This window comes from Callorhinchus milii, unplaced genomic scaffold (assembly GCF_018977255.1).
Source record: "Callorhinchus milii isolate IMCB2004 unplaced genomic scaffold, IMCB_Cmil_1.0 Scaffold15, whole genome shotgun sequence".
Taxonomy (NCBI): domain Eukaryota; kingdom Metazoa; phylum Chordata; class Chondrichthyes; order Chimaeriformes; family Callorhinchidae; genus Callorhinchus; species Callorhinchus milii.
In genome coordinates, this window is record NW_024704756.1 from 11,441,470 (window position 1) to 11,467,063 (window position 25,594).

The window sequence follows — 25,594 nt, forward strand, 5'->3', positions numbered from 1 at the left end:
CCAGTAAAGAAAAATCCAGTCAAATCCGGTTTGATTTGAATTCCTATCCCAGAGTTGAATAGGCCAGTGTTATAATACGCTGCACCATCTGTCCAATTTTATGCTTGTTTGATGATTTATTCAGTATGTCCTGTGTTACTTGTAAATTTATTTTCATCATTATCTTGATGATTGTTCACGATCCCTCACAATCTTGCCCCAGTTGGAATCTGTAAAGTTCATGAGAGCAATAAAAAGCGAGCGTGTGCATGCAGTAGTTATTGTGATGTACATTTGTATATATTTTTACTTTCACTAGAAGTACTGAAACAAAAACAAGAACTGTTCACTTACTGTACGCATCTGGGACTCTGCCCCAGGATAGGTTTCCTTGGTAACGTTTTTATTTTCATGAACAGATTGAAAAAGCCTATGATTATCTCACTCAACATGCCGCAGTGAAGAGCACAAGTTTAGGCTTCAACATCAAAATAAGTCAATGGCGTGGAATCTACCTCAGGGAGCCTGCATATTTGTCTGTACCGATCGACTTGTGTGTCTGTGTGGAGCCAGTTTTTCCTGAGAATACAGGTACAGAAAAAATGCAAGCCCAAATTCACTGGCAAATGTTTTATGTTGTAGCCTGAGGACAACAAAACCAAATGGGGTATCATAGTAACAGCTTGAATTGAGTAACTGGCATTTTTCTGTTTGTTTTTAATCATTGTTTTTTTTTCAGCCAAATTTACACTGTTTTCCAAATCTAAATTTCACAAGATAGTTTTTACATGTATCCTTGAAAAAAACTTCTATAATCAGTTTATGTAGCAAAATGTTCCAACACACGTTTTAATTTTTTTAAGCAAAGGATAATTAATTTTCTCTCTTTCTGTTCTGTGCCCAGCATCTGTTCAATGCCGCAATCGAATTATTGATTCTTTGAAATTTGTGTTGAAATATTGGTGAATCTGTGAATATTGGCCCTCTCAGTCCGTAGTCTACAGTGGCTCAAACAAATTGCGTTCACGTTGTTGCAGTTGTGAGTTATTACAGACCGGCAAATCTCAGCTGGATGTGAATATTTTTTATCCATTCTCATTGAGAACCCTCATTGCTCTCTCGTACCTCCTGGTGCTTGAAATGAAGGCAGCACTGACAGGTTGATAATTACATGCTTGACTCAGCTCTTGCCTGGTAAATGGCGTGGTCCAGGCTAGGCTTTGAAATTAAAAGAAATGGGACTTGAAAGTATACACCAACTGAAGAAAGATTAAGTGAGGGAGGATAACCAGGGTGACAGGATATTAAAAATGTATTTTGTAAAGGGGTGGTGAAGCGCAATAGAATAATAATTACTGATTTTTAATATGACTAATAAAGTGGCCAGAATGGACAATGGAAAGGGGAGGTTATGTAAGAACGGTGTTCTGTAGTTGCGAGCTGTTCAGGGTGTGGAAGTACAATTTATGTTTGAGTCCCTGCCTCCCGTTTGCCTCTGTATCTATTGCTTCCTGCCTCTGTTCCCTTCTCCACTTTCCCATGAAGTTGTGGATTAATTCTCTGTGGATGTTTTAGTCTGTAGTTATGTGTCACTGTCTGTATTTCTTATCTGTCTTTCTCTGTGAAATTTTCCCTCTCCCTTTTGCGCACAGTCACCCACACTCCTCTGTTCAAGTGTGGATCCTTTAAATTGAAGTCATATTATTGAACAAATGTCTTGAGTAGCAACTCTATCTGGCAATATTTTCCTGAGCCATATTTTCCTGTGTGTAAACCTCTGGAGAAATTGCACCTTTAAGATATTCTTGAGACGTATTAAAGGATTTGTCAGATAGAAGTCGTAGTATGCAGCTTGATATATGAAAGTTTATTGCAATAAAAATGTTGAATGTTTAAATTCAACCAAATGTTGCTGTCTGAAAAGTGTTGATGTAGTCAATCATTTCACAGATTAGTATAAAGCAGTGTTGTGTTCTCCTGAATTATTATACATTTTATTTTAAATTCACAGAAAACAACGAGAAGATTGCCCTGCAGTTGCACTGTGCTTTGACTTGTAATGCATCATGGGTGCACATACCTTCCCATCTGGAGCTGATGAATCAAAGCAGGCAGGTAACAGTCCGGGTCGATGCTCGTGGACTCAAGGAAGGACTGCACTACACTGAGGTTCATCTCTGATTTATTTCTACAAATTGATGATAATAATAATTATAATAATGATCATTGCATTTGACATAGCACCTTTAAATTAATTGATGCTTTATTCTTAACACATTAAGTGAGAGGTATTTGTAACCCAGTGCTATTTCTGTTTTGGGGTTTAGAGTGTGATAATTTCTGTTTGTGAGCAAATCTTGAAGTACCCTGGAGAAATAACATAATTGAAAAAGTTCAGATGATTAAATTATGAACCTGGTTGGCATGTCTCTCAGGTATTTTGTCAGTACTAACTCTGTCCAGATGGAGGGTGTGTATGCACAGCCTAGAAACCAACCCCAAGTTGTTCCAGCTTGCACTGAATAATTTTTAAGCTCCGTTGAATTTGAAAGAATCCCTTGATTCCAAGTTTTTTTTATATAAACTTCCTTTCTCCATCTCACTACAGATTCTTGGTTACGATACAACAGCAACTGGTGCGGGACCAGTGTTCCGGATTCCAGTTACAGTCATTATTCCATCAAGGTTAGTGAAAACAAATCTATTATTTATGTAGTCTGTATTGTAACTTGCAAGGGGTTCGTCAGGAAGCAGGAGGACCACAGCTGGCTCGAAGGGAAGGTACAAGAACAGGGCGAGACATCGGTAATTGGTTCTTTGAATCTTGGAGGCATAGTTGGGTGCAAAAGAATTCCAGGAGAATGGCTGCAAGCAAGCAGTGACCTTACTAAATGCCAGAAGGAACAGTAAACTCCAGCCACAGTGTCAGTTAGTCAACAAAATGGGTCAGTCCAACAAACCAGTATGGGAAGCTTGTTTTTCTCTCATCCTCTTTATATTCTTCATGTTCAAATGTTTGGCCAGTTCCCATTAAATGTTATAGTCTCTGCCTCAGCCAATGTTCACTGTTGATTAGAGCATAGGTTGGAAGAGGTAAAACAAAAAATAATGCCCAGAACAAAAAGCAATTTTGATGTCATTCTAAGTGCTCTAGATTTTCATTTTTGCATTTAATGGAATTGTTTTAAATGTTATCTGTGTGCACAGAGTAGGTGAAGCTTCGGAATACAAAAGTGAACATAAAAATGTGAACTTCAGGCCAGGAGAGATGAAACGGCACTTTATTGAAGTACCCCATGGAGCTACATGGGCTGGTAGGTATTGGAGTTGATTGTGTAAGTAAGCTTGAGAGTATTATTACAAATCTGCATAATATACAAATATCAACAGATGGAAGAGGTGCAGAAAGTGTCATAATTTTATTTTGTTCATGAAAAGCTGGTGAGAGAAATGGAGAAGTTTGATATTGTGTCAATCTAATTGAATAAGTAACTTGCTTATGTCTAAATATACAGATTTAGTTAAATATTAAATTCCATTTACTTAAACTCCTCCAAGTAATCATCATCCCCACAGTCTTAAATATGTGTGAGGACTGAACTGATTAGATTCACCACTTTCCTTTGGGCAGTTTTTGCCAAAGATAGGATAATTTGGGAATTTTTTAACTTCCAACTCTATAAGACACATTTGTTAGACAATAAAATGAAATCACTTCACTTACAGTGGAACTCTGGGGCAGTTTGTCCCACTTCCAAGTGAGGAACCATTTTGTCCTCCAAAGCATGATTTGGTTTCTAGAGTGAACATAGTGGAGGGATAATAATCTCACTTTCAACCTTTTGCAGAGATAAACATGGTTTCAAAGTCAGAAGATAAAACATCAGAATTTGTTGTTCATGCCATTCAATTACAAAAACAAAAGGCTTTCCGAGTTCATGAGTTCTACAAACACTTGTACCTTTCAGAAAAGGCTTCCCTTCGTGATGCCTTTCCAGTCATTGTGAGTACTGCTTAAAAAAAAGATTTAGTCTTTTCAATGAAACTGAGCAGGTAGCAACATTTCTATTGCCTGTTGTTACCACATGTAACATGGATGACATTTTATAGCACATTTGTTTAATATAAGACTCGAATTAAATGGGTACTGTGCATTTGCCAAAAAATATTTGATTTCAGTGGTGAGTTTTAGTCAAATTATAATTTGTCCAGTTATTAATTTGTGATGTACGTTAATTCCAGGAGGTTTTCTGCCTGTTCAGCCTTTTCCTAACCTATCACTCTCCTCCCACCTCATCCCACGTCTCTTTAGCCTTGTTGGGAATATTCTCATCCCATTCACAGACCATCTGTGACATCCAAAACCTCAAATAATTCCCTTTTAGGATCTTACAAATCTTAAGATTAGAAGCTATGTGATTGAATACTGATTTCTCTCTGACTTCAATACATGTCTGAGAATGTTTGTTATAAATGTGCCCTTTCCTGTAGCAACTAAATATGTTCAATGTCAGTAAGATGCTATTGTATCTTTGTAATTCTCTGCAGGCAGGGAAGACTATTGAAATTTGTATTGCCCGTTGGTGGTCTAGCCTGGATGATGTTGAAATTGACTATTGCATTTCATTCCAAGGACTGAGCTGTAATAGTGATACTTTACATATTGTAAGTATTTGTTTTTTTCCCCCCAATTCTATGTGTTATTCTGTGATGCTCAAAGTTGATTGTAGTTATCAAAATCTTTGAATTGAATATATCAAAGATGCTTAAATGCCATTCGGTGCTACAATGCATATGAACTGAAGTGAGGCCGATTGCGACATTGTATTTGTCCTGTATCAATCTACATTTGTGGTTTACTTATTGTGTTCCTTTTTTTATCTAAAATTTGCAGACAAACAGTTGAACATTCACATGAAACATTTTACCTTGTTTTGTAATAGAAGCAAATGTTAAAAGTCTTATCAGAAATCGCTTTTTTTTCAATCTTAAACAAGTGATGTTTTCTGTAAGGATAGCACAGAGACTCCTTAGACTCCATATATTCCAGCAGTCAAATGCTTTGTGATCTCTAAATTGGTGATTCATGTTTGGAACTCTTGATCACTGTTTAATTCAGAATCAATTTTGCTTACAAAGGCACTTTCTAACCACAACAACAAGATTCCATTTATAGAGCGCCTTTCACGTCAGGAGGACGTCCCAAGGCGCTGTACAGTTGGGTCAGGACCCGAGCAGGGGGGAAATGGTCAGGGTGAGGGGAAGGGAGGGAGCGAGGAGGGGGTAGAGAGTCGAGAGGGGAGCCGAAGGCTCGGTCAAGAGAAAGGTCTTGAGACCGGCCTTGAAGGAGGAAAGTGAGGAGGCAAGGCAAAGGCACTGGGGGATGGAGTTCCAAAGCCTAGGGGCTGAGAGCTGAAGGCCCAGCCACCGATGGTAGGGCGGTTGGGGCGGGGGATGTGGAGCAGACCGAAGCCAGAGGAACGGATGGTAGGGGCAGGTAGGTAGGGGGATCGTAGGTCAGAGAGGTAGGAGGGAGCAAGGCCGTGAATGGCCTTATCGAGCTTATGAGGATCCTTCATGACAAAAATGTACTGTTGAGAATGGGATTGACTTATTACGATTCTCCCAAGGAGAATAGATAGAGAGAGAGAGCAAGAGAAGAACATTTTAAATCTTAGAAATGGCATGCCCCCAGAAAGAGAGAAAAAACTGAGAGCTAGAAATGTGAAATACAGAAAATGCTGCAATGATACGACAAATCAATCAGCATCTGAACAAGGATAATGGGACAATGCTTTGGTTGGCACCTTCCATTTATCTTGACCCAATGCATGAAACTCAAGCCTTTCATAGTCTTCTCGTATTTCTCTATTTTAAAATTCGGTGATGTAAATTGACTGTACAGTTAACTGGAATTTATACTGGCTCTGTCTGTTATTCTCTTCAGCATGCCTCTGAAGGTGTTGTGAGGTTTGATGCCACCGCTTCACTGAAATATGAGGAGCTCTCCCCTGCCTTAACTCTGAAAAATTGGGTCCAGACTCTCCGGTAATACAAATTTAATTGTAAATAAATTTTAGTGAGAGAATGTTTCATATTTTGAACTTGGTGCAAATTTTAATGTGCCAATAATGGGATCATACCCCTTCATTTTTCTTCGACGATATCAAGTCAGATGTACTTGGATTGCCTTTGAAATGCATCTAACAATTAAAGTAAAAGTGCTAATTATTAAAAGGGTGTTCCTCTCTTTTGCAGGCCTGTGGAAGCCAAAACTAGACCGTTAGGATCACGTGATGTTTTGCCACATAACAGACATCTGTACGAACTAGTGCTGACTTACAGCTTCAATCAGGTAACTGACCACAATGCAGCTCCAGTTAATCATTCAAAATTCTCCTTTGATATTCCTTATCAGCATTATTCTACCAATTAGAATTATATGATCTTCTGTAGCTATGAAGTTAGCTGAGCTCAGACTTGGCAGCTCAAATTTCCACAGGTAGTAACTACCTGCTTCACACAGTCTGAGAAGTGTGAGGTAGAAAAAATACAAAGCTAAACTTTACATCTGTTAAAATACCTTTTTATTCCAGATAGTATACTATTTGCACCATTGTAATGCTTCCGATTGCAAAACCCAAATGAAATAGAATGTAATGTATGAATGAAGTAGAATTGAATGATATGAATATAATTACTGTTGTGATATAATTACAAATGAAATGAAAATATTTCATTTGTAATTTTATTCTTACAGTATAACCTACAAAAGAAAGTAGTTTAAAGTTCTGTGCCATATCTTTTTGTGTTGCCTCAGGCTAAGAGTGGAGATGTAACTCTCAGCTGCCCCTTGCTGTGTGACTTGCTGTATGAATCGGAATATGACAGTCAGCTTTGGATGCTCTTTGATCAAAATAAGAGGATGATTGGAGCAGGCGATGCTTATCCTGACAGGGTAAGAACACAGCTTATGGAATGTAGCTGCTCGATCTAATTTAAATGGACCTGAATGTGAATTGCCAATTATGATGAAGTTGGTTTGTGGCAGATGATTGTGTTGACAACGAAACTTTTCCCAAACTTCCTATTCAAAACCAGATACCAGCAGGTGAAGAGAAGTGCTCTCCAAGAGAAAAGGAGTTAACATTGTCTGTTAATTGTCTTGAATTTCAGCAATCTGTAAATTTCTCAGTTTTATAAACAAACTCACTTGCATCAAACAATACGATGTTCTAACATGGACTCTGCATGAGTGCTATCCAAGGTTTATGTTCCATCACTAAAAGGAAACCCAATTCTTGTTTGATTTGGATGTGCTATTCCTTTTGTCAAAATAAGCCTTTTTGTTACATGCAGTCTGCTTTCTTTGCAGTATCCCTTGAAACTGGAGAAAGGGGAGTATATAATTCGCCTACAGATTCGTCATGAAGGGCTCAGTGAGTTAGAGCCTTTGACAGACCTGCCTTTCCACATCAGTCGCAAGCTCCCAGCGCCACTGTCTGTGGATATCTATAGGACACATGCCAATGCTCTTCTGGGCAAGAGCAAGTTTGGCTGTCTCACACTTCCACCAAAATTCACCGTTCCTTTCTTCGTCACTTCACTGCCAGATGACAAGTAAGTGTTACAGTGTTACACATTATAGAACCAACGAAAAAAGAGGAAACAGCAGATTTACCTGATGTTTCTGGGGCCCAACTGTGTTCTCAGTTCAGTTAAAATTGGTTCAAGTTAATTCTTTGTGAAGACTGATTGATATACAGTGGAGATGAGCCAACCTGTTGAACTATGGAGATGAGCCAATAAGGTACAAACTTTTTTTTTATTCAGAAACTAGTTGAAGAAACCTTAGTGCAGGGCACCACCAAGTTTGAAAAGAGTAGCAGAAAATCAAGATGAGTGAAGAAGAAGTGGTTAGGTGATGCAAAGCTTGGACTTTCAAAGCCTGTAGATGGCGCAAGAGAGGAAAATCCGAGAGGTAATAAGTTCCATAACTTTTAGATCCGGGGAAAGATTGAGATATATTAAGAGACAGTGAGCTGAGTTTGATTTCAATACATGAGGATGCATGAAGAGAGAGGAGGAAGAGTGTGATTTAATGTATGAAAATGTTGCTCGTGGCAAGTGTGCTGTATATGACTGATAACATAAATTTATCTTTCTTCTCTAGAGTTCCCAAAGGTATTGAGATTGGATGCTATCTTAAAGGAGCTCTCACACTTTCCAAAACTGAAATGGGCAAGAAAGCTGTAAGTCCTACATAGTGAAAAATGGACTGCTTTACTGTGCCAACACTGTTACTGCTGCAGATATGTAATGTGCAGACCCTTTACTCTCAGCCAGGGAAAAGGCTCGATTGAAATATCAGAAATCGGGACATCACCCCCATGCCAACTTATCTTCCTTTGTATCATAGAGAGCTAATGGTAATTATGTTTATGAAGTATAACAACAACAACTTGGATTTATATAGTGCCCTCCACGCCGAATGGCGTCTCAGAGCGCTTTACAGTAACGGATCCCGGGATTGAGCCAGGGGGAGAGGGAGGCAGGTGACCAAAGGCGCAGTCGAAAAGAAAGGTCTTCAGCAGAGATCTGAAAATGGGAAGAGAGGGAGCGAGACGAAGGGAGTGAGGAAGGCAGTTCCAGAGCCTCGGGGCATAGTGGCTGAAAGCACGGTTGCCGAGGGTGGAGCGGAGGACTCGGGGGACGAGGATGAGGCCGGACCCAGAGGAACGAAGGCAGCGGGTACTGTTTTGAGGAGAGAGGAGGTCAGAGAGGTAGGGGGGTGCAGAGGAGTGCAGGGACTTGAATACAAGGGTGAGGATCTTGAAATCGAGTAGCATTTAATGAAGTTAAAACATTTTTATTACAAACTGATTTACAGATAATAGCATTCCATTTGCTTATGAATATCTTATAAATAATAGCCACAACCTATTTACTTTTTCTTTAATAGTTCCACACAATGTTCCACCCAACAAATGCATGTTGGTGAAAGGTCTCTAAAACAAACAAAACTGCTTGAATTGGGATGACAAGAATGAGCTACGGTGTATTGACACTTTAACATATTGTTTTGGTTATTGTGGAGAAGAGCGTCAGTGGCACAGAACACTGTTCTTGCACCTCAAGGAACTAAGTTGAAACCCAGCCCAGAATCAATGGGTGAGATGTCTCCCGTCACCTGCTGCTAACTTATGTGAACAAAGTAGGTTTGTGCAGTTGGAGTCCAACTCCCACTGGATACAAACCCACAGCATATGCTTAGAATGGCCCTATGTGACAACTGATGTGGATACTGTGCCAGTGTTAGTCAGGGAAGGGAAGGGTTTTGTAAGGCTGAGTTAATGAGCCACTCAGGCAGATCTGTGTTTTACCGCACAGTCCACACTGCATTTATCCATCATGAACTTGGATCTAATGCATTTCATCAGTATCATTAGATTGTGTTGTCAACATACTCTTATTGTTTCATTTTCAATAGGAGATTGCAAGTAAGAAATGGGACAGGCAGCCATTATTGCCATTTTATAAGTAATGCTACAACTGACTATTTCAAGGCTCTCAATAGCCTTTCCCTCTCCGACCCTCTAACCCCTTATCAACCTGTCCTCTCAGAAGTCTCCAGCCTGCTCCACTTTCCCCACCCCACCATCGGTGATCAGGGCTTCAGCCTCTCTGCCCCCACTCTCTGGAATTCCATCCCACATTCCCTTCACCTCGCTCCCTCCCTTGTCTCCTTCAAGGCTTGCCTCAAGACCCTCCTCTTCGGCCACAACCCCCCCCCCCACTCGGGTCCTAATCCCTGACTGTTCAGCACGTTGGGGACATAAAAGGTGCTTTACAAATGTAATTTTGTATTGTATTTATTACAGCCAGTACCTTTCACATTACAGACTTCTGTACGTCAGGTGACTGTAGTTCTGGTATTCCACATATGATGTGTAATATTTGACCTCAGACAGGTGGGTGAAAGGGGAGCAGGAGGACTGACCTATTTTGTTTGTTTGCTGTTGTCTGTAAGCTTACTGCAGGAACATCATATGTTTGCTGTTTTTTGTTTCATTGCGGAGTTTTGCATGAAATTGAAATGGAAAATCCAACTTTGTTTTCTAACTCAGTTCCAATTCTGTCCTCTGATCCACCTCAGCACAGCATCCATCTCTTTTTAAAAAAATATGGTAAATGTATTGTGCAACAGATAAAGATGAATGTAATATCCTGCTGAGCCTTGGATTAATTATCTCTGTCAGTGTCTGTTAGGTGACCCAGTAACTCCAGCAGTGCAATGTTGGACCCAGTCTCTTCAAACCCAAAGCTAGGAATAAATGCACACATCTGCTGCATGTCCACGCTATTTCAGCCAGCTGTAAGCCTGTGTCCTTCTATATGGAGGCCAAGTTTGATCACTCCCTCTCCATGCCGATTGTTGGTTGCTCTCGGTACACAAGATGTCCAAATTTGTAGATACTACAAATACTACCTCAAGGCTGGACTATGGGAACTCTCTCCTTGCCGGCCTTCCCGGCACCTCCCTCCACAAGCTGCAGGTCATTCAGAACTCTGCAGCTCGTGTACTGTCCCGCACCAGGCTTTGGGAACACATCACTCCCACCCTCGCTCGCCTCCACTGGCTCCCCATCTCCCAGAGGATCGAATTCAAGATCCTCACCCTCACCTACAAGGCCATTCATGGCCTCGCTCCCTCCTACCTCTCCGACCTACTATCCCCCTACCTACCCGCCCGTACCCTCCGTTCCTCTGGCTCTGGTCTGCTCCACATCCCCCGCCCCAACCGCCCTACTATCGATGGCCGGGCCTTCAGCCCCCCTCTCGACTCTCTACCCCTTCCTCGCTCCCTCCCTTCCCTCCCCCTGACCATTTCCCCCCTGCTCGGGTCCTGACCGAACTGTACAGCGCCTTGGGACATCCTCCCGACTTGAAAGGCGCTCAATAAATGGAATCTTGTTGTTGTTGTTGTTGTTGTACTATGTCATAAAATAATGTTAGGAGACAGACATGTCTGTTTTGAACATTGGAGAATGGAGTATATTGAGGGAGTGAAGTTGTGGCCCTCCTGATTGGCTCGCGTCAGCGCATCCGCACTTCAGGCACTGACAGCATCAGCATCCAAGGCTGCACTCTCCCACCTCTCAAAGCCAGTCAGGAACCTCGGTGTTCTGTTCGACCCTGAGCTGTCTTTTCTTCCTCATATCCGCGCCACAACTGGCACCGCCTTCCATCACCTCCGAAACATCGCCAGACTATGGCACTACCTCACCCCTCACGCTGCTGAAACTGGTCCACGCCTTTATCACCTCAAGGCTGGACTATGGGAACTCTTCTCGCCGGCCTTCCCGGCACCTCCCTCCACAAGCTGTAGGTCATTCAGAACTCTGCAGCTCGTGTTCTGTCCCGCACCAGGCTTCGCGACCACATCACTCCCACCCTCGCTCGCCTCCACTGGCTCCCCATCCCCCAGAGGATCGAATTCAAGATCCTCATCCTCACCTACAAGGCCATTCACGGCCTTGCTCCCTCCTACCTCTCCGACCTACTATCCCCCTACTTACCTGCCCGTACCCTCCGTTCCTCTGGCTCCGGTCTGCTCCACATCCCCACCCCAACCGCCCTACCATCGGTGGCCGGGCCTTCAGCCTCTCAGCCTCTAGGCTCTGGAACTCCATCCCCCAGTGCCTTCGCCGCCTCCTCCCTTTCCTCCTTCAAGGCCGGTCTCAAGACCTTTCTCTTTGACCGTGCCTTCAGCTCCCCTCTCGACTCTCTACCCCCTCCTCGCTCCCTCCCTTCCCTCACCCTGACCATTTGCCCCCTGCTCGGGTCCTGACCCAACTGTCCAGCGCCTTGGACGTCCTCCCGACGTGAAAGGCGCTCTATAAATGGAATCTTCTTGTTGTTGTTAATAGAAAAGCTCACCTTGTGTGTGTCGATGAATCACTGTATGAATGATACACAGATGAACAACGGGATAATTCAGTTTCTATTCAGGATTCATTCTTATAGGTTAGAGATGAGGAAGAGATCCTGTTAGTAAACAGTTCATGGTTTGTTAGCCAAGCAGCTTCCAAGAATGTAACACGCTACTGTGTCCACCTGAATGCCTGTGTCAGCCTTGCTTTTTTTTAAAAATTTTTGTGCTTGTTGAAGTGGAGGATTACTCCACTGGGTAATGAAGCATTTTCTTCATTTATGCAACCAGTGACTGAATAAGTACTTTGAATTATGCACAGCACAGGATTGTATAATGTAGAGCTTGACTATCAATGATCCTCAAGATCCAGAGTCTGAAGAATACCCTTATTCAATCTTTGTGCTGGATTAGGTGTAATGATATTATAGTGTAAATCTTCAATACGACCCAGATAAGATGGCCTGAAAAAGAGAGGCAGTTGTACAACCATTTGTCTAAAGCATACTTTGGATAGACTACTGGAGTTGTGCAGATATTGCCAAATATTAAAATAATCCTGCAGTATTAACTTAATACTATGGTGTACTTTACAAAAGATATTAAATATATTTTGAGGTATGCTTTGTATAATACTTAGCTCTTTTTAGTAGATCAGATGTTGGTTTGTCACACTGGTAAACATTCTGCAATTTGTTTGCTTTCAGAGTGTGCTCACTGTACACTACTATATGGTGTCATCCCCAAACAAGATGAAGAATGGAAATAAAGAAAAGGCAAGCAGAGATAAAGAGAAGGATCCAAAGGAGGCATTTGATGAAGCTATGAGAGATCTCAAGATACAGTGGTTACCAAAGTACATAACATCAATTCAGTTAATATAGGACATGCAATTCAATTGAGAATAGCTGGACAGCAACCGAGACTACCGATAACTTTAAAACCTATGTCAAGTCAGTGTGTAATCGAGAGTTTGAATGTTAGCTTTCAGAATTCCATTTAATGTCCATGTGGGAACATGTGTTACTGTTACACAACATGTAATCAAATTTTATGAGAAGTTCACATTATTTCCTGTTTGACCCCTCTTTTTTGCAAACCCTTTTCGTTGCCTTTTAAGGCAACACACTCAAAATATACCACACCTTCAGCTGCTGTCTTTAAAGAAATTAGCACAAATTGAGAGAAATGGTTAACTGTGCTGATGGCTTCCTTTCTGTTTTCATTTTCCCCTTTTCTATCATTTTCCAGCCTTCTGAATGAGTAAACAATAGGAATCATTTTCTACAACAAATTCCCTGCTAATCACAGTATTTCCGTTGAACTCTGACAAATTGAGGATGTCCTCTGAATGTGAACCTTTCAGAAACAGTGCAGTATGTTTAGTCTAATTACATTGGATTAACATTGTTCTTAACCCTATTGAATTTTGATTTTTTTCTATTACAGACTGGATCAAGGTTATCTATATGACGAATTGGTTTCTGTCCATCCTGAACATTTACCTGTACATGTTGCTTACCTTGCTTACTTGGATTCAGAAAAGGTGTGCTCTTGAAGAAATTATATTTTATTGCGTTAATGAGTAGAATAAACAGCCTTGACATTTTCATAATGCTTTTTTGTATATCCCACATTATGTTTCACTTATTTAGTGAAAGAAATTTCTCAAAGGTGCAACCATACCAAATTACTCTTGATTCCTTACTTTTTGACCTTAGATGACTAGCTCAACTTATTTTAGTATCTTTATTTTAGACTGTTTTCGGAAATTGTATGCCCCGAAGTACCTGCTACAATAACAGCATTAGCAGATGCCTGGGAGCAGGTTGTCTGAGTTTATTGTTTAGTAGGGAAATGGTGTGTGGAATCATTTTAATTATTGTTGATATCAGCATTTGACCATTTTGATTACTTATATGGAAGTACTTTTCATTTTGATGGAGCAGTGCATGTCTCCTCTTAGGCTTTGCATAATTCTTTAAAACTTGCCTGTGAATTGTAATAGTTTACATCTGCTTCTTAGAAAAGAAAAAGTTTAGATGACATTATTCAAGCAGCTGAACGAGTTATATCCTACATTGATCAAACTGCCCTGGTGACCCACCTGGCTTTGAAGACGGACTCTAGGCCTGATGCTGCTTCTATCAAAAGGTAAGTGGAAGGAAGCTTTTCATTAAAGTTTTACTGGTTCTTGATATTTAAAGCATTTGGCTTTGCATTGTATACGTTGGTCTTCTAACTAGCAGTATTAGGGGCCACATTTGCTACTGTCTGTTGAAAGTTCCTTATAATCTATAAGCTCAGTATTCTCCATTTCTTTTGCACTTGCGATTTTTCCATATGGAAACCTCTCACCTTTCTGACATTTATTATCCCCAAATTACTTTATTCCCTCTATATTTTACGGTTTCAACCAGGGGTACAGAATTACTAAGTTGGTCTGCAGTAAAATGTTTAGACTTTGATCCAGTCAGTTCATCTCTTTCACTTAACTTTTGTTTCTTTGGGAATTTTGTAACATTTGTAAAGAACGTTGTTTCTAGAAGTGATCAGATATCAACAGCAACCAGTGAAGGCACTGTTAATATGTTTGACTATACAGAAACCTTTTGCACTGTGACACAAAAACATGTTACAGGCCAGTCAGTCACCCATAATTAGAACAAAGCTTTTGAGTTCCTCTTTTAAAGCAGTTACTTCAGTTTGTTCTGTAACTGAGATTATGCTGACCCTTCTGCTTTCAGTGAGATGGAAAAACAGAAATCTGCTCTGATTGATGCTCTCTGTCACAAAGGCTGTGCACTCGCTGATAAACTTCTCAATCTCCAGTCACAAGAATCTACTGAGGATGATTCAGAGGAAGTTTACAAGAATCTCACAGAGAGTTTCTATGATATACAGAAATGGATAGATATCACAGACTGTAAGGTAATTACATTTATTAATATTGATTATATAATTAGATTAAATTATTTGGCTTTGGATCATGGCAGAAAGTTTCTGTGTGTCACTCTATATGATAAAACAGCGATGAAATATCAGTATATGTGTGTTATTTAAGGGTTATTACATTAGTAAGAATATTTCTTACAGAAACATTTTTATGCTCTATGAAAGTGTGTTGATTCTGATCCTTCTGACTTATGCTGGGTCATATAAACTAACTGGGTATGACTAGAACAGAATCAAAGTTAGGTTTTATTAGTTTATATTTCATCCTAAGGAGCCACCATTTTCTTGGTTAGAAATGTAAAGTGTTCATGTGTAATTTGGTGGCAAATTATATTTTAATATAATTTCACTGTGGTTCTTCTATTGTATTCACATGCCTTCTATGACATTGCAATGCCAACATTACTTACTAGCAAGTATGTTTGTCCATTCTCAGGCATTAACATTTGCTTACAAGCATGCTTTGGTGAAGCAAACATATGGACGCGCCTTGATGTTTGCGTTCAAAATTGTTGAAAATAAGCCAACTCAAGAAAATGCAAGGAATTGTATTCAGGTTTGTTTGAGCTTCCCTTTTACCACATATGAACAATGATAATAATAAAATCTAGTCAACTTTAGTGTGGAATAATTGTTGAGCAGTAGATTTATAGATGTGTACTCCACAGATAAGCATATTACTCGATGTAATAGGAAAAAAATATTAAGGCATCTCAGAAAATGTAAATTCTAATCCTTGTGTACTGAAGTGAACGATTTCTTCCTCTAATTGTGATTCTGGTGTCCAGTTCATTGGCAAGTTTAGAATTACTAGTTTATATTTCTAAAATGATTAAATAAGCGCATTTTCATGAGTCAAAAAAGATTGTGCAATAATATCAATCTTCAGTATGTACTCTTATTTTTAGGAATGAAAATGTCAGAATGAAATAGTTAATACAACATGGAGTGGGAAAGATACAAATGTGTCTAAAATGTGTATCTGCAACATTATTTTGTGTAGAATTTGTAAATATTGAATCCTGCTCAAAACTCGAAGTATGTCAAGATTACCCATGAGAACTCCACTCTCCCAATCTCCTGATTTACTTCTATTTAAGTTTCAGTGCATCTTTTCCAACAATGAAACGGTCAGGTTCAAGAATGTTAGATATTTTTATGCTAAGCATGAATTTGCAATACATTTTTTATGTCTGTGGGTCAAGAAATATGCTGTTTAATTAAATTAGCTGCAACAAAAATGCAACCAAATGTTTCATTGTTTACTGATCTGATCTCTTGCAGTTGATGAAAACCCTTGGATGGATACACTGTGCCTCATTCGCAGAAAACTCTCTGTTAGTGATGCATCCGCCGGATTATGTTCCTTTTTAACTTGATCGTCAGTGAAATAAAGAGTCTCCATGTGCTTGTTAATCAGGATTCAAACTGCCATGTACCTAAAAATTGGGTTCAGCATTATCTGGGTTTTGTTGTACTTCAGCTAGTCATTTTCATCAAAAAATTCACAACTCGTGGAAACTTCAGACTACAATAGACTAGACTTTGCCATTATGTTAATCCAATCACTTTCTGTTAGATAAACTTTTTGCAAAAGAACAATTCGTTTCAACTACAAAAATTTGCAGTCGTATCTCAGCCTATGGGGTTTTGTTTGTATTTGTTGTCTTTAAATTGCAAATACTAGAAGGTTTTAATTTATTGACCTGTTTTAATTTAAATAATTCCATCCCTCTTTGGATCTCCCACTGACATTCCTCTTTCAACTAGCAGAGAGCACTGCCTGGGGCTCAAACTTGTTTTATATGTAGGTTGTGTTAAGTGGGAGTCCATTTTCAGCTATTGATTGACAATTCCATAGCTGAGAAGCCAGTAGAATCATTACCTTACCTCTTCAACTGAAATTTCCTGCTACAGAATAAATTTCTTGATTTTTCCCTTTGAAAAAAATAGCAAAAGTAAATGTTGGCCAAGTGTATGATTCAAACTCTGGAGCTTGCCAATTCTGAGTCCAGTACAAATTTGCTGTCGTTTAAAACTACCCATTTTTTAAAAAATGCCTCATCTTCTTTGTAGTCCCCTCTTTTGCATTTACTACCTTCAGCACATTACTATGTAACCTCAAACACCTATTGTGAGTTAGTCACGATTACTGGATGCAGACTTCATTTTATAAAAATGCAAGTTCTTCAAGACCAGAATTGTTTTTCAATAAGTCTTTTCCTAGAAATGTAAGTATGCTTTACTGTTTAAGTTATCCACTTAGAAGCCCGGCTGATATCTGACAAAACTCAACACCCAGGAACCAGCCGACTCAAGAATCAGTCAGTTCTGAAACTCTTCCATGTGCTAAAGAATGTAAACCAAGTGTCTAAAGTGCAATTCTACCAGGCATGCTGACAATTATTTTGTATGTTTTGTTAGTAAATGATGGTTTTAATATGATCAGTTTGTGGTACATGTTGCTTTTATGTATTGAGCTGCAGTGATTGCTTTATTTACATTATTATTTCAGGTTTTTTTTCACAACTGTATTCTTTATAGTGATTTTATGAAATCAGTCACTTAGGTGCCTTCTTTATACAGAATTTCTCTTAGATTTTGGTGTTTTGCAGTTATGGATCAATTGTTTTTAAATCAGCTGTTTCTATTTGCTAGATGTATCTCTGAAACTATGTGTTTGTCTGAAATTTGTATTGCCTGTGCTGCGTTGTCTCAAATTGTGAAGACAGATGCTTATAACTATATGCAAATTTTATAAATAAAATAGGAAGAGCTATTGCAAAATATAACTGAGTCTCCAAAATGATTTAAAACCAGATAAGAGATGTAAATGTATGTGATGCACTGTTATAAATGAATCGTTGCAAGATTGTGAGAATACAGTAGTCTGTTTCAAAGTGCTAAATTAAACCAAATCAATGTATTTCAATCTTTTCTTCATTCAACTGTGAAATAAGTTGTAAAGATTTCAAAGTTGAACGTGGAATTCAAAGAAGCTTGTCTCGTTGAATAAATAGTTGACATTGGAAGAGAAGCCATTGTTATCCATATAGCAGTGATGCACTACACTTTATAAAATAAAATTATGATCTAGATTACAGTACACTGTGTTTATTACTAGTAACAAGTTAATGCAATTAATCAGCCTTTTGTCTTGCAAAGGTTTATGTATTTAAAAAAAAGGTACTTGAATTTCATAATTCTACTGCACCCAATGAAAGCATCAGTGGCTAGAGATTAAGATTGGGCAAATTACAATTATAACATTGATTTAAAGCTAATTATTAACTTAGTTCAAAGACAGAAACCATAATATAATACAGTATAACCTAGTACTAAATAATGAAAAACTGCATATTGTATTTTGAATTAAATAACTTTCACAATGCTTATTTAAAATATTTTCAAAATAGCAAAGGATGAAGTAAAAATTAAATTATCTCGTCACTTGTTTGCATTTCGGTTAATGATTAGGACAAATCTTATCAATGGGCTTTGTTTATAAAGATATTTAATTTTGTGTTCTAAGATGCTGTGAAAGGTGTATGCTTATATTATGATTATATGAATATTACTTAAATAAAATCTTAAAGGTGAATTTTGGGACTGCTTCTGACTGATGTAAGTGGTATTTTAGCTGATAAACAGAGTCAACAGAGCGATGAACTTTGTAGTAACTTGCATTGTAAATACAACAAGGTAAACTCCATTTACTTTTTAGCTAATCATTGAACTCGTTTTGTTGTTTTCAATTACACTGTGCATTTAAAGTTTTTTATTTTGAACGGAAGACAATGGCGAGAATCAGCTTTTTATTAATTGCCAGCTTTCTGGGGCTTTCCAGGTACATTGAGTGTGAAGGTAGGTATTTTTTAAGTGAATTAAATTAAACTTGTATTCGCGGCCTATATGCTTCAGAACTTGATTGTTCAAAATTGTGATCTTTCTTTCATATGCAAGCTAACAGTGATAAATGAGTGCTTTTTTAAATCTATATTTTCTCCAATTTATTTTCCTCTGCCGGCAACACAGCATTGGAATAATCTCCACGCAGTCTTTATTTTGTCCAGCAGTACTTTTATAGAGAGTGCTGCTTGAGTTCCGGGATTACCTCAGAGGATTAATCGCTCTGGGACACTACTCTGAGCGAGGGGCGCTATATAAATAAGATGCCCATCCTACTCTCTTCTCATTACAACATCATAATGTTTCTTAAAATTAATCCAGTATCAAGGTTTCCACCATCCTTCTTGTAACCAGATTTAAAGATACTAAATAAAGACATGATTAGTTCTTCTCTATTACTGCCTTGAAAAACTGTCCACCATTTCTTCTGGTTCTCTGCCAGCGCTGCAGCATGTCCAGCTTCGAGTAAATGCAATATTTCTTTCAACAAGCCCAATGTATGTAAACCTTGCTATGCCCCAAGAAAAACTGCCCACACAATCATTTATGAAATTTCAGATGTACTTTTTTGTTAAGAGAAGATACTGTTCTATGCAATATGTACTGAATGCAATAGCAGTATCAAGTGGTGCAATAGTGATACTGCACAGTCTTAATAAAACACTGCAGGTGGTAAATTAGATTATATTGAGCTGTATTTTATTTGACGAAACATGGATTTTAAGATTTCTCTTTTAATATTAACTAGACTATCTATGAACATGAGTATATTTGGATATTATTGGGCGTGGATAGAATTGGTATTTGCTACGATTCCCCAACCGCCCACTTTTAATGTTGGGCCATTTTGATCAGTGATCAAGCTTACTGAAGATATACATAACTAGATAAGGTACATAACTGTGACAGATTTATCAAACACTTTCAAACAAGGATAGTGCTTTTTGTCAGTTTCCATTCATTTATGTATACAGTATTGCCAGGTTTATTCTGTTGAAAATGGGGAAAAGAGGAAGTATCTCCAGGCCAAGTGATTATACCGACAAATTAATTTTAAAAAATCAACATTTCTCAGTGACTGTTGTAGGAGAACACAGCAGCCATTGATTCATTGTATTCCCTGCAATTAATTCATTTGTTTTTCACAGAAAACTGTATATCCAAATAACCCCACCTCCCATTTATTTCAGTTTTTCTCCAAAGAGAGAAAGCAAACTACATATTACAGAGGCAGAGACGTGCAAACTACTATGAAGAGCTCAGGGCAGGAAACCTTGAGAGAGAATGTAGGGAAGAACAGTGTTCCTTTGAAGAAGCTCGAGAAGTATTTGAAAATAAGGAGAAAACAGTAAGCATTAAAGCAATTTTATTTTTATTATAAACACTGATGGATAATGTTATTGTAGGAAATGCCTTTGAAAGCAAAAATTCTCAACCACTGGTCGTAATAAATTGGTCTGGAAAGTTAAAGCCCCTCAGATGTGTTTCTGATGGAATAGTGCACCTGAACATCAAACTTCATGCCTCCTTCAAGACCCATCTCAAGACCCTCCTCTTTGACCATTCTTTCGATCACTCTCCTTTCTCCCCCCACCCTCAACCCTCCCCGATCCCGAGCTTGGGTCCGAAACACTGATTGGGATGTCCTCCCGACGTGAAAGGCGCTGTACAGAAATCATTTTGTTGGTGGTGTTCATACAAGGACCAAATGGAATCCAGGAGTGGCAGAACACTCTACAGCTGTTGTTTTAAGTAATCTGTGTTATGCCGGTGTGTGAAGGATTGATCAATCTGAATTGTATTTCTTTCTCTTCTAGAATGAATTTTGGACTGTATATGTGGGTAAGATGTTTTTTCTTAAACGAGGCTCCTTAACGGAGAGATGTGATGAACATAATGTATTGCCCCCCAATCCCATATTAAAGAGATCTAATATGTAGATTGACCTACAAATGAAAACATTTGCCTCGAGAGCCTTATTCCAAACACTTAATTAAGTTTTGTCAGAATACTTCATGTAGTTTCTGCAGACATGGTCATTCATTGAACAACAAATAGAATGAGACGCTTTTGCTACTTTCATAATAAAATTATACTTAATTTAAATTTGTTTTGAATGATACAAAATTTGTACTGAGCATTAAAATCTGATCTCTGTATCCTTGAATTAGCATATTTAGAATGTTCACAAGAGTTATTCTAGTTCGATATCTAAAATTGTAGTGCTTTCTTTTAGTTTAAACTTTCCTGTATGTGTGTGTGAGAAGTTATATATTCTGTGTATATACACAGATTTCCTTTACTGGTTTCTGGCTTTTTTTTAATCTATTCTCATTTATGAACAAAATTAAATGATTATTTTGCAGATGGGGACCAATGTGTTTCGTCCCCTTGTTTAAACAATGGCAATTGTAAAGACGGTATAAATTCATATTTATGTTGGTGCCAAGGAGGTTTTAAAGGAAGACATTGTGAATTGGGTAAGAAACTGTTCTATAGCTAACAGTTATCGGTGTAAGGTATAAGGACTCCATAAAGTCTATTGAAATCCTTGAAACCAAATAACAACCCACCTATCCAGCAATTTGCAAGTAATTTGATAAATAAATTAATTAGATTTGCTTTGTTGTGCTATGTATGCAACTAGCAGGACAAGATTATGTAAAACACAATTCCAAAGGATAATTATATGATCACTTATACCCAGTGTGAGTCAATACCTTCGAGAAAGAAAAGGACAGCAAAACATTGAAGAAATGGAATTGTATACTAAAATATGGTAAAAATAATTGTAGAACCTGTCAATTAATCATTAAAAGGTTACGCTTGAAGGCTTAGTTGAAGAATGGCAGGAGGAGGCTCATGTGGAGCATAAACACCGGCATTGACCAGTTGGGCCAAATGGCCGGTTTCTGTATATTCTAATGTATTCTAATGTATTTGCTTCATACCTTTTCCAGATACAATAACACGGTGCAGTGTGAATAATGGAAAGTGCCAACATTTCTGCAAAACTAATGCCAAACCAGGATTGAAGTGTTCATGTGCAATTGGCTACACACTTGGGCCCGATAAGTTTTCCTGTATCCCTGAAGGTAAAATAGTTTGTGCTGCACTACACTGAATGGAAGTCTGTGTTGTCTAATTTGCATATTATGCATAATTACATCCCATATTGTAAACTTTCTTTACAAAAGCAGATCTATCTTAAAACAATCACCAACTAGTAACTAATTAAGAATAATAGAATTGTTTCTAGCTCTGCAAAAACTCTTCCAGCATTATTGCCTTACAATGTGTAAAATTCTTAGTGGAATCGGGAGTCTGATAACGAAATAGAGTTATGCAGAAGATTTGACTCACGTAACAGAAAGCAACTGTATTAAGCTATGAGAGTTCATCAGCTTGAGCAGAATATTATTTTCTCATGAGGATCCTTGCCTCAAATGTCTTTCCACTGCTTACAGCAAACCTTTGTTTGAGCTTTTACTTTTTCCCTGGGCTTTATGCAATCTCTATTTCTAGTATAAATTTAAGATGTATGATTCATTATCGTGCATAGATGATGATGTAAAACTATACCAACAGAGCTTTTGGTACTTTGTTGTGCAACACTAAGGTGGGCAAATGGACATTGTAAATGTATTGATATTTTCATTGTTTTTGACAGTACCATACCCATGTGGAAAAGTTGCATTTTATGATAGAGTCCGATCACTTGACACTTCATTCAAGACCACTGATATTCTTACTGACAATTCTGATGCAAGTAACACTTCTGAGACCAACATTAATGCTACAGGCATTTCTGATTCAATTAACATTACTGAAACCATAAATAATGCAAGTAACGTTAATGCTTCGATCTACGCAAAGATTACTCCTGAAGCAAGTCTTCATACCAGGATAGTGGGAGGAACAGACTGCGAAAAGGGACAATGTCCATGGCAGGTTAGTTTAAAAGCTGATGTGCCCTCTTGAATAAACTATGTTTAATCTATTATTTTAAATATTATTAGAATACAAACCATATGCTTACTATGATTGTAATTTATTGATGCACCTTTACTTCTTTTGAAAGGTTCTGCTGGTAAATGGAAATGGTGTTGGNTTTTGTGGTGGATCTATCCTCAATGAACGATGGGTGATAACTGCCGCACATTGTTTTGTACCACCTGTTGAATTTAGAGTTGTGGTTGGTAAGGCTTTTTAAGCTTAGATATCATCAAAATTTTGCCTGTAAAATAAAGCAAGGCAGATCCTTGATTCCAGCAGGCAATATGTGCCTTACAGTTCTCAATGATCATTAGCATAATCTATTAATAAATGAATATAATAATAATAAGCCTTGCATTTGATAGAGTGACTTATCACGTAATCAAGGCATCTCAAAGCGCTTCACAGAATATGCTGCAAAATGAATTGACTGGATTTTGTGGGTGAATGGCTGAAAATTGGTGTTAGAACATAAGAACCTAAGAATTTGCTCGACAAAGGAAGACCAAGGTCCATCAAGTTCACCGTCCATCATCCTGACAGTCGTTTGATATGTCATGTCCCAAACTATATACTGAATCCTGAGATATTATTTTGCAGCAGAAATCTATCTAATTTTTTCTTGAAACAAACAACACTTTCTGCTTACACAATCTCCCTAGGGAGCCTGTTCCATAAGTTTACTGCTCGCTTACTGAAGTAGTGTTTCCGCAGATTTGCTCTGAATCTACCCCCATTCAATCGCAGGCCGTTTCCTCTAGTTCCACTGTTCAGTACAAGATAGAACACCTTATCATGGTTTACATTATCTAGTACCTTCAGAATCGTAAAGACCGTAATCATATTGCCCTTTAACCTTCTCTTCTTCAGCATGAACATGCCCAGTTTACCGAATTGCTCCTCATAGTCCAGTCCCTCCATCCCCCCCTCACTCACATTGGTTACCTTCCTTTATCCTCTCAATCGCTGTAAAATCCTTTTTTTATTGCAGTGACCAGAACTGCACATAGTAATCCAAGTGCTGTTACACCAGTGATTGATAAATTGGCAGAATTACCCCACTATATAGGTTTGATATTGTCTTTTTAATACAACCCACTATCTGGTTTGCTTTGCTCGCTTCTACCGAGCTCAGTTGCTATAGCTTCAAATTATTGTCGATCAGGACCCCCAGGTCCTTTTCATTTTCTGTACAGATTATTTTCTATTTAAATAATAGTCCATTCCTGGATATTTTGTCTCAATGTGTAGCACTTTGCATTTCTCTAGATTGAATTTCATTTGCCATTGATCTGCCCAATTCTCAAGTATATTCAAGTTTTCCTGTAACCTATCGTGTTCATGTTTGTAGTCTACCCACTTCATGTTCAGATATTCTTTCATTTTAAGCTCCAAAAACCTGAAATTCATAAATTGATCAAACATTGCCCAGTGCTATTAACAATTAACCATTCAGTAAGTGACTCTTTGGACCTCCAGCCCACAGTCCCTTCGCATTGCTCCCTCCCTTGCCTCTTTCAAGGCATGTCTCAAGACCCTGCTCCTTGACCACACCTTCAGCCATTCTGCTAACCCTCAGTTGTCTCCTCACCTGATCTCTAGGCCCTCCTCGAGGGGGGTTTAAAATGGATTAAATCCCTGACTGTCCAGCACTGTTGATGTCCCCCTGACGTTAAAAGCGCTATACAAATGTAATTTTGTTTGTTATTGTCGAGTTAAGGCCAAGTCTTTTCAAGCTAAATTTACCTAGAAGAATTGGTTTTATTACTTTAAAATTAGAATAATCTGCCTCATCTCGTTCCCTTCTGTAGGTACTGATTCTGTTTCTATTCTTTGTTTTACAACAGGTGAACATAACACTGCAATATTTGAGAAAACAGAAAAATACCACAAAGTGGAAAATTTGATAAAACATCATAAGTATGACTCCAACATAGATATGTTTGAAAATGATATAGCGTTAATTAAACTCTCAACACCAATAATATTCAATACATTTGTGATTCCCATTTGCCTCCCAGAGAAACGTTTTGCAGATGATGTACTGGTGTCCCAGGTCTACGGGACAGTCAGTGGTTGGGGAAGGTTGCTCTTTGGTGGAGCAAGATCTTCAGTCCTACAGAAAGTGGAAGTTCCATATGTTGAGTCTAGTTTGTGCAAGGCTTCCAGCAACATCAGGATCTCACAAAACATGTTCTGTGCTGGGTATGAAGAAGGGGAGAAAGATTCCTGCCAAGGAGATAGTGGAGGCCCTCATGTCACCAAGTACAGGAACACTTGGTTTTTATCAGGCATTGTTAGCTGGGGATTCAGCTGTGCAGATGCTGGAAAATACGGCTTTTACACAAAAGTATCACGATACACTAATTGGATTAAGAAAACAACAGGCATTTAGTTTACATACACCAACCTGGAATAAAATAACTTGGAAACAATATTCTGTAACCACCTCATGATCATCTTAAAAAGTAGAAGAACTAATTCACAGTTAAACGTATCAAGATTTCTTACTTAGAAATAGTATAAGGAATCATAGAATTATACAGCACAGAAGGAGGCCATTCGGCCCATCGTGTCTGTGCTGGCTCTTTGTGAAAAGAGCTATCCAAATCAATCCTACTCCCTTGGTCTCTCTCCCTGTAGCCCTTCAAACAGTCAAAGGTAGTGATTGTTGGACTCAAATGTAACACAAAGTAGTGGAATGAGTTACAGTATGTGCAAGTATTTATTAGACATACCCTGTGTATGTCTACTTTTTTTGTAAATCTGTAGCCAACTCATTTTGGATTAATTTTTTCTATTAAATTAAATCCTGTCATGTTA

The 25,594-nt window shown here is 38.4% G+C and overlaps 2 protein-coding genes across 2 annotated transcripts in view; both read left to right on the forward strand.

The window, feature by feature from the left end:
• Nucleotides 1-18,467, forward strand: part of LOC103178210 (tripeptidyl-peptidase 2) — a 31,267-nt gene extending 12,800 nt beyond the window's left edge. Inside the window, exons 13-29 of the mRNA XM_007892836.2 lie at nt 399-570; nt 1,991-2,148; nt 2,588-2,664; nt 3,187-3,293; nt 3,828-3,982; nt 4,528-4,644; nt 5,927-6,027; nt 6,238-6,334; nt 6,800-6,937; nt 7,355-7,599; nt 8,153-8,231; nt 12,619-12,767; nt 13,361-13,457; nt 13,938-14,065; nt 14,659-14,842; nt 15,303-15,422; nt 16,151-18,467. Coding sequence (XP_007891027.1) covers nt 399-570; nt 1,991-2,148; nt 2,588-2,664; nt 3,187-3,293; nt 3,828-3,982; nt 4,528-4,644; nt 5,927-6,027; nt 6,238-6,334; nt 6,800-6,937; nt 7,355-7,599; nt 8,153-8,231; nt 12,619-12,767; nt 13,361-13,457; nt 13,938-14,065; nt 14,659-14,842; nt 15,303-15,422; nt 16,151-16,240 — 2,214 coding nt within the window. The 3' untranslated portion in view covers nt 16,241-18,467. The remainder of the gene's footprint in view (nt 1-398; nt 571-1,990; nt 2,149-2,587; nt 2,665-3,186; nt 3,294-3,827; nt 3,983-4,527; nt 4,645-5,926; nt 6,028-6,237; nt 6,335-6,799; nt 6,938-7,354; nt 7,600-8,152; nt 8,232-12,618; nt 12,768-13,360; nt 13,458-13,937; nt 14,066-14,658; nt 14,843-15,302; nt 15,423-16,150) is intronic.
• A 168-nt stretch (nt 18,468-18,635) lies between these two features.
• Nucleotides 18,636-25,594, forward strand: LOC103179434 (coagulation factor IX-like). Its single transcript, XM_042340578.1, has 8 exons — nt 18,636-18,730; nt 19,966-20,123; nt 20,593-20,617; nt 21,142-21,255; nt 21,736-21,870; nt 22,446-22,726; nt 22,857-22,974; nt 24,619-25,594. The coding sequence occupies exons 1-8, from the start codon at nt 18,664-18,666 to the stop codon at nt 25,164-25,166; spliced, it is 1,446 nt and encodes a 481-aa protein (XP_042196512.1). The 5' UTR covers nt 18,636-18,663; the 3' UTR covers nt 25,167-25,594.